The sequence below is a fragment of the Pangasianodon hypophthalmus genome, chromosome 4, assembly GCF_027358585.1.
Source record: "Pangasianodon hypophthalmus isolate fPanHyp1 chromosome 4, fPanHyp1.pri, whole genome shotgun sequence".
Classification (NCBI taxonomy): Eukaryota; Metazoa; Chordata; class Actinopteri; order Siluriformes; family Pangasiidae; genus Pangasianodon; species Pangasianodon hypophthalmus.
Genome location: NC_069713.1, coordinates 6,279,695 through 6,294,638, shown reverse-complemented (window position 1 = coordinate 6,294,638; position 14,944 = coordinate 6,279,695). Strand labels below are relative to the sequence as shown.

Sequence of the window (14,944 nt, the reverse complement as noted above, 5' to 3'; positions counted from 1 at the left end):
TGACCGCTAATCAACCACCTCACACAGGCTGACCGCTAATCAACCACCTCACACTGACTGACCGCTAATCAACCACCTCATACTGACTGACCGCTAATCAACTACCTCACACTGACTGACCGCTAATCAACCACCTCATACTGACTGACCGCTCATAAACCACCTCACACTGACTGACCGCTAATCAACCACCTCACACCGACTGACCGCTAATCAACCACCTCACACTGACTGAACGCTAATCAACCACCTCACACTGACTGAACGCTAATCAACCACCTCATACTGACTGACCGCTAATCAACCACCTCACACTGACTGACCGCTCATAAACCACCTCATACTGACTGACCGCTAATCAACCACCTCACACTGACTGAACGCTAATAAACCACCTCACACCGACTGACCGCTAATCAACTACATCACACTGACTGACCGCTAATCAACCACCTCATACTGACTGACCGCTAATCAACTACCTCACACTGACTGACCGCTAATCAACCACCTCACACAGGCTGACCGCTAATAAACCACCTCATACTGACTGACCGCTAATCAACCACGTCATACTGACTGACCGCCAATCAACCACCTCATACTGACTGACCGCTAATCAACCACCTCATACTGACTGACCGCTAATCAACTACCTCACACTGACTGAACGCTAATCAACCACCTCATACTGACTGACCGCTCATAAACCACCTCACACTGACTGACCGCTCATAAACCACCTCACACCGACTGACCGCTAATCAACCACCTCACACCGACTGAACGCTAATCAACCACCTCATACTGACTGACCGCTAATCAACCACCTCACACTGACTGACCGCTAATAAACCACCTCATACTGACTGACCGCTAATGAACCACCTCATACCGACTGACCGCTAATGAACCACCTCACACCGACTGACCGCTAATCAACTACCTCACACCGACTGACCGCTAATCAACTACCTCACACTGACTGACCGCTAATCAACCACCTCATACTGACTGACCGCTAATCAACCACCTCACACAGGCTGACCGCTAATCAACCACCTCACACAGGCTGACCGCTAATCAACCACCTCATACTGACTGACCGCTAATCAACCACCTCATACTGACTGACCGCTAATCAACCACCTCACACTGACTGACCGCTAATCAACCACCTCACACTGACTGACCGCTCATAAACCACCTCACACTGACTGACCGCTAATCAACCACCTCACACTGACTGAACGCTAATCAACCACCTCACACCGACTGACCGCTAATCAACCACCTCATACTGACTGACCGCTCATAAACCACCTCATACTGACTGACCGCTAATCAACCACCTCACACTGACTGACCGCTCATAAACCACCTCACACTGACTGACCGCTCATAAACCACCTCACACTGACTGACCGCTAATAAACCACCTCACACAGGCTGACCGCTAATCAACCACCTCATACTGACTGACCGCTAATCAACCACCTCATACTGACTGACCGCTAATCAACTACCTCACACTGACTGAACGCTAATCAACCACCTCATACTGACTGACCGCTCATAAACCACCTCACACTGACTGACCGCTCATAAACCACCTCACACCGACTGACCGCTAATCAACCACCTCACACTGACTGACCGCTAATCAACCACCTCACACTGACTGAACGCTAATCAACCACCTCATACTGACTGACCGCTCATAAACCACCTCATACTGACTGACCGCTCATAAACCACCTCACACTGACTGACCGCTAATAAACCACCTCACACAGGCTGACCGCTAATCAACCACCTCATACTGACTGACCGCTAATCAACCACCTCATACTGACTGACCGCTAATCAACTACCTCACACTGACTGAACGCTAATCAACCACCTCATACTGACTGACCGCTCATAAACCACCTCACACTGACTGACCGCTCATAAACCACCTCACACCGACTGACCGCTAATCAACCACCTCACACTGACTGAACGCTAATCAACCACCTCATACTGACTGACCGCTCATAAACCACCTCACACTGACTGAACGCTCATAAACCACCTCACACTGACTGAACGCTCATAAACCACCTCACACTGACTGACCGCTAATCAACCACCTCACACTGACTGACCGCTAATCAACCACCTCATACTGACTGACCGCTAATCAACCACCTCATACTGACTGAACGCTAATAAACCACCTCACACTGACTGACCGCTAATCAACCACCTCATACTGACTGAACGCTAATCAACCACCTCACACTGACTGACCGCTAATCAACCACCTCATACTGACTGAACGCTAATAAACCACCTCACACCGACTGACCGCTAATCAACCACCTCATACTGACTGAACGCTAATAAACCACCTCACACCGACTGACCGCTAATCAACCACCTCATACTGACTGACCGCTAATCAACCACCTCATACCGTCTGACCGCTAATAAACCACCTCACACTGACTGACCGCTAATCAACCACCTCACACCGACTGACCGCTAATCAACCACCTCATACTGACTGACCGCTAATCAACCACCTCATACTGACTGACCGCTAATAAACCACCTCATACTGACTGACCGCTAATCAACCACCTCACACTGACTGAACGCTAATCAACCACCTCACACTGACTGACCGCTAATCAACTACCTGACATTTGCTAATCACTAATAAACAAGCCTGCACTTCCTAACTGCTAGTAAACAATCTAAAATTTCCATCTACTAACCCACATTTGCTGACTTGTAATAAACTACCTTATTATGCTGTTAATATGCTGTTAGCTATCTACTAGTAAACTAGCTAAATGTTTCTAATAACTACTAGTAAACCACCTAACATTTGCTATCTTCTATTAAACTACTTCACATTTGCTATCTACTAGTAAACTAGCCAAACTTTTCTAGTCTCTGCTATGAAACTCCAACTCACTATCTACCAGTAAACTACATAACTATTCCTATCTACTAGTAAACTGCATAACATTTCATAACTAACAGTAAAATGCCTCACATTTGTGATGCACTAGTAAACTACATAACTTTTGCTATCTAAAAACAAACCAGCTTGCATTTGCTATTAACTAGTAAACCCCCCCACATTTGCTATCTACTATTAAACTACGCAAAGTTTGATACGAGTAAACCAGCTCGAATTTGCTGAACTAGCTCATATTTGCTATGTCCTAATAAACTACAACATTTGCTATCTACTAGTAAACTATCCACCATTCGCTGACTACCAGTGAACCAGCACAAATGTGCTATTTACTACTAGACTAGCTACTTTTCTAGTATCTACTGCTAAACTACCCAAAGTTTGCTACTATTACTAACGAAGCTCGTATTTGCTATCTAATAGTAAACTACAATTTTTTTCTACATCGACCAGTCAACTATCTCACATTTGCTATCTACCGGTAGACTAGCTACAATTTTCTAGTATTTACTAGAAACTAACTGTCTTAACTTGTTCTATCTGCTAGTAAACTACCTAACTTTTGTAACTTCTACTAAAAAAAAATCACACCGAATTTGAGTTTCATTGTTTGAACTGAATTTGAAAGTAAAAAAAAAAAAAATTCTGAATGAAGTGCGAAGGTGAAGACATTTAAGCGCCTCTATGCTGAAACTACACAAGAACCTCGTTATGGTCACAGGTTTCCAGTACCTGAGCGTGAGAGCCGAGGCTTGTGGGTAATATAAGTAAGAAATTCAGAATGTGGCTGATGTGCTTTCCTGTGCTGCGCTGATTACGTCTGGCCTAGTTTCAATATTAGAAGAACAAAAAATAATGATACTGGCAGCAAACAAAGTAATGTTCTTCTGAAGTAGTCTAAAAATAAATCACAATTAAAGGAAGTAAATGCCTGAAAATTATTAATTAATTCATTTGTATCAAGCAAATTATTAATAACTGCTCTAAGCTTTAAAAAACACACACACACAGTCACACACACACACTTAAAGTTTTCCTAAATTTTTCACCAATACAAATTTTCTTCAGAGAAATATTTCAAATATATATTTTTATTTGAAACATTTTCTAAAAACCACTATCAAATTAACTGTATTTTTAAATTCCCAGGTGATTAAGTATCTTTTTTTTTTTTTTTTTTTTAAATCAAATTTCATATTAGTGTTATTTAATAACCAGCTTTTTTCCGCAGCTACTCGGCTGATGATGACACACCAGAAAGAAGAAGAAAAAAAAAAAGTCATGGTTAAAAAGCACTAAGAGTAAATAATTGAGGGTATGAGTGCAGTGTCCTGATTTAGCTGAAGGCTCTGGTTTATTTCTCGCTGCTGAAAAGGCCTTTAGGTTCAGCTGAACTGAGAAACGCACCACTGCCTTCAGCTTTCAGCGTCCGGCCTCGCTCCGGCACCGAGCGTTTGGGTCCAACGAGTTTCTCCAGGAAAATAACCCACACACACACACACACACACACACACACACACACACACACACGTTACAGTCAGTTTATAAAGAGGTAAAGTCCATAAAAACGAGCGCCAGTACATTCAGATTAAGGATCACTAGAACACTGTGGTAATAAAAATAACAGCTCTGCTCACACATTAGAACATTTACAACCGCGTCCGACAATCTTCAGGCTTTAAAGCCAAATCAAGCTCGTGGACCTTTAACCTCCGAGTTTTATTTACTTTTCCGACATCTTATCTGAAGGTAACGCGGCTGATACGCGCTGTAAAGGAGTGTGTAAAGTGACGGTCTGAGTTCTGAAGTGCTAACACATGACAGAGGGATCAGGTCAGGAATTCATCCACAAACACAGCTAATGGACGAAGAGATACTGACTGCCAGGCTTAAAGAAAAAAAAAAATTTAGAATGAATAAATGAATCAATCTCTGTAGGTTAATACTCTCATAAACAATTATTTCAATGATTAGAAATAAAACTAACAACAAATTTGTTCCACACTAACATTACAAGTAAAAAAATCTCTCATTTGCTATCTACTAGTAAACCAGCTAACATTCTCAAAGTACTAGTAAACCAGCTAACATTTAATTTCTTCTAGCAGTACCTTAAATAGTACCTTATATTTGCTAACTACTAATAACTAGCTCACATTTGCTAACTACCAAATAGCTTACTAGTAGTTAGCAAATATTAGGTAGGCAACATTTGCTAGCTACCAGTAAACTAACTCATTTGCTACGCACTAGTAAACTAACTCCTGTTTGCGCTCTACTAGTAAGAGTACACATTCGATAACTACCATTAAGCTATTTGCTAACCACTATTAAACTAGGCAATATTTGCTAGCTACCAGTAAACTAACTCATGTTTTCTACCTACAAGTAAAAGATCATAATTTGATAGCTACTAGTAAACAACTCACATGTTTTACCAAACAGTAAATTGGCTTGTACTTCTTAACTGCTAGAAAACTAGCTTGCATTTGCTACCTGATTGTAAATTACCTCAAGTTACCTATCTACTAGTATACTAGCTAATATCTTCTGAAATACCTAGTATTTGCTATCTACTAGTAAACTTGGCTAACTACTAGCAAAGCAACCTGCAAGTGCGATCTACTACTAAACTACTGAACATTTTCTAGTAGCATGCTTGTTCACATTTGCTATCTACTGGATTTCATTTGCTATATCCTTGTAAACTAGCTATTATTTAACATTTGCTATTAGTAAACTAGCTAGTAAACTAGCTAACATCTGCCACCTACTAGTAAACAAACATATTTGCCATCTCCTAGTAAACTAGCTAGCATTTGTCAACTACTAGTTAACTAATAAACTTCCTCACAAATATTTTTTTAAGTGAGCTAGCTTAGCACACAGGTTCTGTCTGTAATAATTAGCTTATTAAATGTAGCTCTGTATTTAAAAAAAAATATCCAAATGCTAATCATTTTTCAGAATCAGCCATCTTGTTTTTTTTTAAATCGAGTTTCTAACACAACCCTGTTACTATCCAGCACCCTAATAACTCCCTATTCAGTTTTATTAGCAACGTTAGCATGTTTTTTGACTGAAGTGCTGCTTCGAGCTGTGTGAGGGAGGACGGTCACGTCGCTCTCTCAGACGCAGACCTGAAGCGATGGTGCGTCTCCCTCCCGCCTTTTTATTTTTTTCCCCCTCAAACATGCCTGGCATGCCGAAGGAGCCAGCGTACATTCCACACATTCCTCAGAGACACGAGGGAGAGGAGGAACGGAGGAACGGAGGGGGGATTTCCGGTTGTTTCTGTCAGAAAGACATGAGATGAAGATAGGCGGACGAAAGGGAAGATACAAGAAGTGCTTTCTCCACCCTGTTACTGATTATGTGTGTGTGTGTGTGTGTGTGCAGAAGTAGAGAGAAAGCAAGAGAGAGGGTGTGTGTATGTGTGTGTGTGTGTGTGTGTGTGTGTGTGTGTGTGGTTCTTGTTGGAGGGGGGGATGGGGTAAAAAGTGTGTGGGCATGAGAGAGCCACACACACACTCTCTCTCACACACACACACACTCTCTCGCTCTTGTTCTCTCTCTACTTACATACTTACACACTTACACACACACACACACACACACACACACACACACACACACAAAGTCAGTAAGAATCTGACTAACGGACACGCCGGAAGGCCGATAGCTCAGGTGACCTGTTCTTAATCTGAGTCACACGGCAGGCGCATTAGCCGCCTCAGCTAGCACGCTTAACCTGCAGCACACTGCATGACTCACTCGCATACCGAAAATAACAACGAAGCTGTGTGACACAGCACTTTACCACAACGTTCACCACAACTAAAGACCGTCGAACAGGAGGTAAATGCTAATACACTCCACGCCACTCCACTCCACACGTACCAGGCGTGCTAGCTGAAACCAGATTAACGCAGAGATGACAGCAGCAGAAACGTACACGCATCACATTTAAATTTCACTCAAAGAAAAACAAGAGTCGTTTAACCTCAAACTGCTCAAACACGGCAACCTGCGATGAATAATTAGCTTACACGAATGAAGGTCAATACTCCTAGTGTTTCTCTGCTGCACTAAGTGAACGTAACAAGCGGCTGTCAATTTGCTGTCAAGTTTAACATCCCAGGTGTACAATAATATAGCTAGCTAGTGGTAGCTATACTGCTATACTTAGTGGTAGCTATAAGTAGCTTCTAAAGCAAACTGGTCGCTTGATTTACGTTACGTGTTTCATATGAGCTTCGTTGGCAGATTAGCAGCGCAAGCTAGCTGCACGAGCTACGTACAACCAACAGAGGCTCCAACGTTTTCTTCTTCTTCCTTCCAAGCTTTATTTTTCTTCATACTGTCTCTATATGAATATAATGAGAGTTCGTATACGACAGATGAAACCAAGTTATAAGTTTTCTTCCGTTTTTACGCATCAAATAGTAAACGTGGGTAGGAATCGAAGCTGCGAGTGAAGAAGAAAGGACCACGCGGACCAGGTCCGAGAAACCGTCTGAGCCAATCGTTTTGCTTTAACGTGTCATAGCTAATTTGCATAGAATTGAGAAAATCTCTATTCAAACGTCTCGTCTCAGTGTCGCTAGTGTGAACGTAGGGTTAAACACGTTTTGCCAACACTTTCGCTGCTTTTTCATTATTTATACATCAAATTCATGTCTTTTCGTTCCTTCTTATGGTCTTTTATTTTGCGTTTTGCTATGTCAAGCACTTTGAATGTCCAGTATGTGTGAAATGTGCTAGAAATTAAAAATAAACTGGCCTTGGCTGTACTGACAGAATTATTAGACATTAGGTTGAGAAAATTCATAGCCCACAATCCACCATGTTGCTTTTTTCGACTAAACAAACCGAATCTATCGCTGATGCTGCTTCTCTCTCTCTCTCTCTCTCTCTCTCTCTCACACACACACCCTATCCGTATTCACACCATCGCTGCTGTCCCCAGCTGAGTGAATGAAAGCACTTCCTGCCGCTCTCTCACTCTCTAATGCAGTGGATCTCGCTGAGACAGTAGCAAATCACTTGCCAAGAACAACGAGGCCGCGCTGCATCCGAATGAGCCGAGAGATGCCGTTTAACGAGCCCCCTTCTTACCCCCACCACCACCCGTTTAGGGCCCCTCCGTCCATTCCAGCCCCAGCGCTTTCAGTGTCATGATAATGGAGTGAGAGCCGGAACACGGCCGCGATCCAAGCACCATAAGTCGGCCACTGCGGCTTTGTGGCCGTGTCATGTGCGTCCGTGGGAGCAGAACGCGCTGCCATGTTTTGTCGCAGACAATAAGAAACCAATGAGAGGGTAGTGAGTGTGTGTTTGTGTGTGTGTGTAAGAAGAGGAAGTTAGTCTGCAAGAATGAGAGAGAGACGTTTGAAATAAATAAACAAGTTCACAGTGAATGCCACTGCACGCAATGCCATTGGCTATATACGTGTGTGTGTGTGTGTGTGTGTGTGTGTGTGTGTGTGTGTGTGTGTGTGTTTAGCCCCAGGAGACTCAGCAGGGTGGACCACATGTGTGCACAGACATGGTTAAATATTTACGCACGCATTAGCAGCTGCACAGATCTGATGCTCGAGGGCGACTCGATGCTCAACTCAGCCGCTGGAATTTAATCACAGATCGTTTTTAGTACTGCCTTGTGATGTCATCATAACGAGACCTCTTTTTTTTTTTTTCCCTCCATTAACGCAATTCTACAATCATGGAAGAACAGTTGGTTCTAGGATAATCCATCAACATCAGCTGTGACATCATCATTAAGGGACCCAAGTGTTACACGTATGAGAGTCCGGAAGCGGTCACGTCAATTCATGATCATGGACCGTCGATCCCTCCAAGCAAAATGTGTGACATCATCAACTGTGACATCACAACACGAGAGTTTTAAACAAACTGTCATCCTTAGATCTCTCTTAGTTACATCATCAAAAAGGGACTTTGTTATTTTCACATTCTAGACTCATGGCCGCACGGTACTTGTACAGTCACGTCAATTCATCGAAGCACAACGTGTGTGTGTGTGTGTGTGTGTGTGTGTGGCAACATCAGTTGTGACATCACAATACAAGATCCTAAAAACACATCTTCACTTCTTTCCTTGCAGCAACTATTAAAAAAATATATTTTAAGAAATAAATGAGCAAAGATGCAACAGCTTCATTCGTCTATAATTATCGTCTATATTTGCGTCATGGGCCTGATACACGATTCCGATATTTTGACACAGGTCTGATTTTTTCGTATACAGAACATAAGACCTGACTCATATCTGATTTCCCGTGTTCACGTCAGCCAAAATTCGCAACTTTTTTACTGGCTGCGTCGCTGGTCGTGGCTGTGAACGTGAACCCCAGTGTAGGAGAGTTTATTTTCCACAGAGTTTCTAAAAAATATGTTAAGAGGTCATCAAAATGTCACACAAGTTATAACGATGAGAGAAAGAAGGAAGAAAAGATGGCTTACGAACTCAATTTCACGAGAATGGAATGAGGTGGAATGCGTCACTGACACCTTTCACGATGGAGAACGAGTGCGAAATGAGTGTGACCGTTTGCGTACGTGACTGCTGCCAGGCTATCTCTCTGCGTAAACGTTCCTAGCTGTCGTCGTTTTGGCTTGTCATTGTTACTCGATGATTAAAAGCACCAGAGTTCAATGACGATGACTTCGGAATTAACATGAACAATCGGATCGTTTAGATGCGAGTCACGTGAGCGGATACGGCTCGGATTTAGAAAACAATCTGAATGCGAATCATACTGGATGCATAAGAAAAATCAGATCCGATCTACGTCAGAGTCAGGGAATTGGTTGGAAATGTAAACGCAGACATTGAGAAATGCGATAGTTAAGATTTCAAACATGTTTTACTCGACGAATTGACGAAAAGAAGCGTGGCCATGGTGATATTTTATTGTTGTTTTTCTCGTTATTAAAGTGTCTTAGACGTCATATGAAACTCTTATCCGGTGACATTATAAATCTCGCAAAAAAAAAAAAAAAAAAAAAATGAAGTTTCGTCTTGAGTAAACACGCGCTCTGTTGTGATAAAATACTGTATAGTCACTGCAAGTTAAGCAAACTAGCCTGGATATGTATGCCATAATGTGCATTATACTTTCAAGCATATTTCTTCATGCGAGTTGTGTTTAGTCATCATGAGTAACACTCGAGCTCAAATACAAACTTTCCTAGGTGTATTAAACACTATGACACGTGCGATTCTAAAAAAAGAAGAATAAAAAAAGACGATTTCTCAAGATGACTCAGCGGCCCAGCTCTATAAACATGACATCTGATCTTTCTGAGCGGCTGAACTGACACGACTGGTTTCATTACGTAAACCAAGATCTTCTCAAACATTATGTGGTGTAGAATAAGTTCCACTAACCCCTTCGCTACAGATTTATTTCATCAGCCTAATCCGAGTATTCAAATATCAGGCTCGTTATTTAAATCCGTACGATAATACTTTGGCTTTATTATCTATTGTAGCTGTTGAGTTTTGAGTTGACGAGGTTTTGGAAGCCCAGCAGGTGATTGGGTTGTGATTTCCGCCATTGTAACAGACGCTGGTTTGAGAACTGACCTACGGTATCACCACGTCAAATCAAACGCAGGATCCAAAATACGAAACCACAAATCAGCACCGATATCGCCGACACGCGTCTAATTACAGCCACAGAAATAAAATCATAAGATAATAAAGTGGTGCTGGGTGACCTGATGATATAACACCGAGATCGTGATAAATGTTGCCACAATATGCTTCCGGAGATATCACAATATCTTTTTTGTTTTTTTAATAATTACAAACTGACTTAGAAGCAGATGATGTGGTAAAAATATAAATTTTTGTATTTATATTAAATTTATTATAACAATTTATTATAATAATAATAAAAAAAAAAAATTCAATTTTTTTCCTGTTGTGTTACATATTTTTATTTCTTCTTTTAAATAAAAGTGTTATATTTTTTAAATAAAAATGTTTTTTTTTAATCTGAAAACACTAATACATTTATTATGGCTTATTTATTTACTTATTATTAATAATAAATGAATCTATTATTATTTATAACTGTTTTTTAAATGAAGTTTGTGAGCAAACCTATAGATCGTGATACGTATCATGGATCGTAGAAATAAATCCCTTCCACAATCATATGATATGATATTTTTGTCGTATCTCCCCACCCCTATAATAAAGTTTCAGATTATGTTTTTTTTTCCTCTAGTGTTGCATTTACAAATCAGTGCAGGTTGCAACAAAGGTTGTCAAACAACTACAACAACAACAACAACAACAACAACGTGACACTGTTTCCGGCTGTGACTAATCCACCTCCTTCAATCTTCCACTTCTTTGTTTTCGTTTTTTGTTTTTTTTAAAGCCAGAGAGATGGAAAGGCTTCGCATTCCTCTTTCCATTCCTAATATACAAACAATCAAGCTACTAGATCTGGGGTGTCAAACTCAAACATACGGCCCACGGGCCACATCTGGCCTGATAAAAGCTCTAATCTGACTCACAAATGAATTCAGAATCCGTGCACTAAATTAAAACCGTCTTGTGGAGCGTAATTGAATTCAAACGGTTAGGGGAAAAAAAAAAAAAGAGAGAGAGAGAGAGAGAGAGAGAGAGAGAGAGAGAGATGTTATTCCACCAGGGATCGTAAACTCAGGGCCATAAACTCAGCTACTGACAAAATGCGCTAACGATAAGTTGGTTCTTCATTAGCAAGCTATTTAATTTGACATGTAATCCAAAATGAAGTGCGTTTCACTTCCAGGTCATAGCAATACAAAATGTGGAAATGGGCAAGGGGGTGAAAACTTATGAACGCTTCTGTATCTGACACCCTGTACGGTGTGTGATATGAGACAGAACGCTGTTCGTTACCCGATGAGGCGAATCAGGCGTGTCCCAGACGGAAATACATCAAGGACACACGGGAGTGAACATCTGTGTGATCTCAGCAGGGGTGTATAAAGCATAACACACACACACACACACACACACATCCGTTAGCCATATTAATAGTTAAATCTACCATATAGGTCACACTGTAGGTGTAGAATTACTGGCTGTAGGTTATTTGTTGCGCTTCACAAAGTATTGGCCCCCCTCTGCCTGGTCCATCAATGCAACACAGAGCAGATATTTGTGGTAGGTCTCTCTGTGTGTGTGTGTGTGTGTGTGTGTGTGTGTGTGTGTGTGAGATCAGGTACATGCCGAGGTCTGCAATTCTTCCTTTGCGGCAATGGACCTCGAAGCACTGATCCGACGTTCACACTGGCAGGCGACTAGTTGCTTTTAGATGTAGCTGTTTGTGGGCGTGGCCTGTTCAGCAATGAGAAACAGTAGTAGCTAGCTACACACAGCTAAAACCAATACAAATTAAATAACATAGTAAACAGGTCTACTTGATTTACGTTATACGTTACACTTAAAACTAGCTTCGGTGGAACATTCGTAGTGAGCAAGTTAGCTACGTACTCTCACCAGAGGCGTCAACGATCGCTGCTACTTCCTTCCAAACTTTTTTTCGTAACGTCTCTATACGCGTTTTATGAGCTGTCGTACGTGACAGAATAGGTCTAAGCTTTTCTTGCTAATTGCATGTAGGAATTACGTTGTGAGCGGGGAACTGAAGAAACAGCGGACTACACACATCGTAAGATTAGTCCGAGGGATTCCTCGAGCTACTCGCTGGGATTTGTCGCTTCTGCGTCATAGTGAATTTGAACAGAATTGATAGAATTCATCGTTTTGTTGCTGAAATTGCGGCACCACGATTTCGCACCAGTACGTACAAAGTGAACGGTTGCTTGTTGTTTTGTCGCTTGCTGGTGTGAACGTGGGGTCTGTGTGTCAGGAAATCAACCAAACACTGTGCAAAGAGCTTCAAGTCTCGAGAGTAAAGCAGGATGTTACCTGCGTAGAAGCGCAGTAGGGACCCTAACTCCGTGTTCATGCCTTCCTCCTGGACGCGCCACGGATCCTTAAAGCCGAGCTTGAACAGGAAGTCGTTCTGCAGCTGCAGAGGTCGTTCGTCCGGGGCGAGCCGACGCGCCGCCTCCCCGTGCAGCTGCACGTACAGCGCCGGAGAGGAGTCGTGCTCGGACGCAGAGCCCACCCGGGACCGGGATACCGGGGACGTGGGAGGGCCGGGCTCGTCGCCCAGCTTGGATACGGAATCCGAGGTCAGGCTCATTTGCTCGGGTCGGTCCTTAACGTCATCAGTAAAGTTATCCAGTTCTGGCAGGACGGGGTCAGCGGTGCTGCTCGGAGGTCCTTCGAGTTCAAGCTCGTCCGAGGAGCTGCCGTATGTATCGAGACCCTCAGTGGCGCTGTCGAACGTCGGACTCAGCGCAGACGCGTCCGTCCCTAACACCATGTCGTCGCTCAGGGAGTCCCGGTGCTCTCCGAGTTTAGAGCTGAGCTCATCGTCTGAGACCGAGTTTCGGCCACGGACGCCCGCGCACTCATCGTCGCCCTCGTCGTCGTCGTCGTCATTCGGCGTGCGCGAGTTGTCCAGGACGTCGGTGTCCGAACGCGGTGAAAACAGTCCCGCATCGGGAACCGTCTGGAGCAGTAAGAGTCTCAACCTGTCGCTCGGTTCCGACCCGATATCCCCGACGACGTCCTGTCGGCTGCGACAGTTCCCGTTGACGTCGGTGGTCGGGTGAAGTCGGGCCCCGATGCGCACCACGGAGGCGGTTTTGCCGCCCAGCTGGCACAGACGGAGGGCGATCTCCGACGCGGTGGTCTCCAGCGTGCACAGGACGGGCCTCGGTGGGCTGGAGGGCGCGAGCTTGTCGTGGACATGGACAGACCCGCGGTGCAGATCGGCGCGGATCCACTGACGGTCGGCCGGCTGGAGCTGCGCGTTCTGCCGACGCTTCAGCAACGTCTTGCGGTCCAGTGTGGAGGAGGAAGGCGGCACCGACACCGAGACCGGGTTCATCTTCCCGGTGGCGGCGGTGGCGGACAGGTTCCTCTTCAGCCGCCGCCTTTTTAAGAGCAACGAGTTGGAGTTGCCCGTAAATCCCCGGCCGCTCTTCGAGGTTTTCACCGCCGCCTTGCTGCTGGTGTTTAACCCCGCGGCTGGCTGCGCGCACCGGTTCCCGTTAAGGACGTCTATCCGCGGCGGAGCTGTCGTCTGTCTGCCGCCGCCGCCGCCATCATCACCACCACCACCATCACCGACTCCGGGTCTCAGGGCCACCGACACCGCGGTGGGACTTTTCAACTTGTTATCTAAACCGGATTTCCAAGAGTTTCCCTCCGCCAGCCTCGCGCTTTCCATCTTCCGTGAAGAAACGGGGATCCAGCCCGCGTCGTGCTCCGTCTCAGCCTATCTGCGCCGCGTAAAGATGGACACGGGAGCAGTCCGCCGTCTGAGCGGCGCAGTCAGCCCGCCGGACATCGAGAAGAACGCACGTCGCTCGGTTCCCGTCGGTAAAAACGTCGTCGCGTGCCTGTCAAAGCTAACGGGGCAGAAGGAAGCTCGAGCAGCGGTGCGAGAGGGCGGAGACGCCACTATGCGTCTCATTTACGCAGAAATGTATACCAGCTACGCAGCTAGGTATGCGCAACATGAAAGTCGCCCGACCTCTTTACGCAAATCTACAGTTACATATTCATGAGGCATGAGGCGACGCCGACAAAATGGCGCCCATTGCCTAGGCGTGTTGCGCTTGAGACTGGGAAATGTAGTTCTCAGTGAGCTGAATCAGCGGCTCAATTCGCTTATGTGGACTACATTTCCCATGAGGCGTTGCGAACAGCCAATGGCGGCCGTTGTTTTGGAATGTCGCAACCGTCCATTTCATCAAATGCCTAGTGGACGTTTGTGTGTGTGTTTTGTTTTTTTTTTATGGTTTTAACTTTTTATAAAGTTTATTTGTGTATTTATAAAACGTTTGTAGGTGACACAGAAA

At 44.2% G+C, this 14,944-nt stretch overlaps 1 protein-coding gene across 1 annotated transcript in view; it reads right to left on the bottom strand.

Moving 5' to 3' along the window:
* Positions 1–14,449, bottom strand: part of phlpp1 (PH domain and leucine rich repeat protein phosphatase 1) — a 75,898-nt gene extending 61,449 nt beyond the window's left edge. Inside the window, exon 1 of the mRNA XM_034303668.2 lies at positions 12,936–14,449. Within this exon, the coding sequence (XP_034159559.2) occupies positions 12,936–14,310 (1,375 nt within the window). The 5' untranslated portion in view covers positions 14,311–14,449. The remainder of the gene's footprint in view (positions 1–12,935) is intronic.
* Positions 14,450–14,944: the final 495 nt, after the last annotated feature.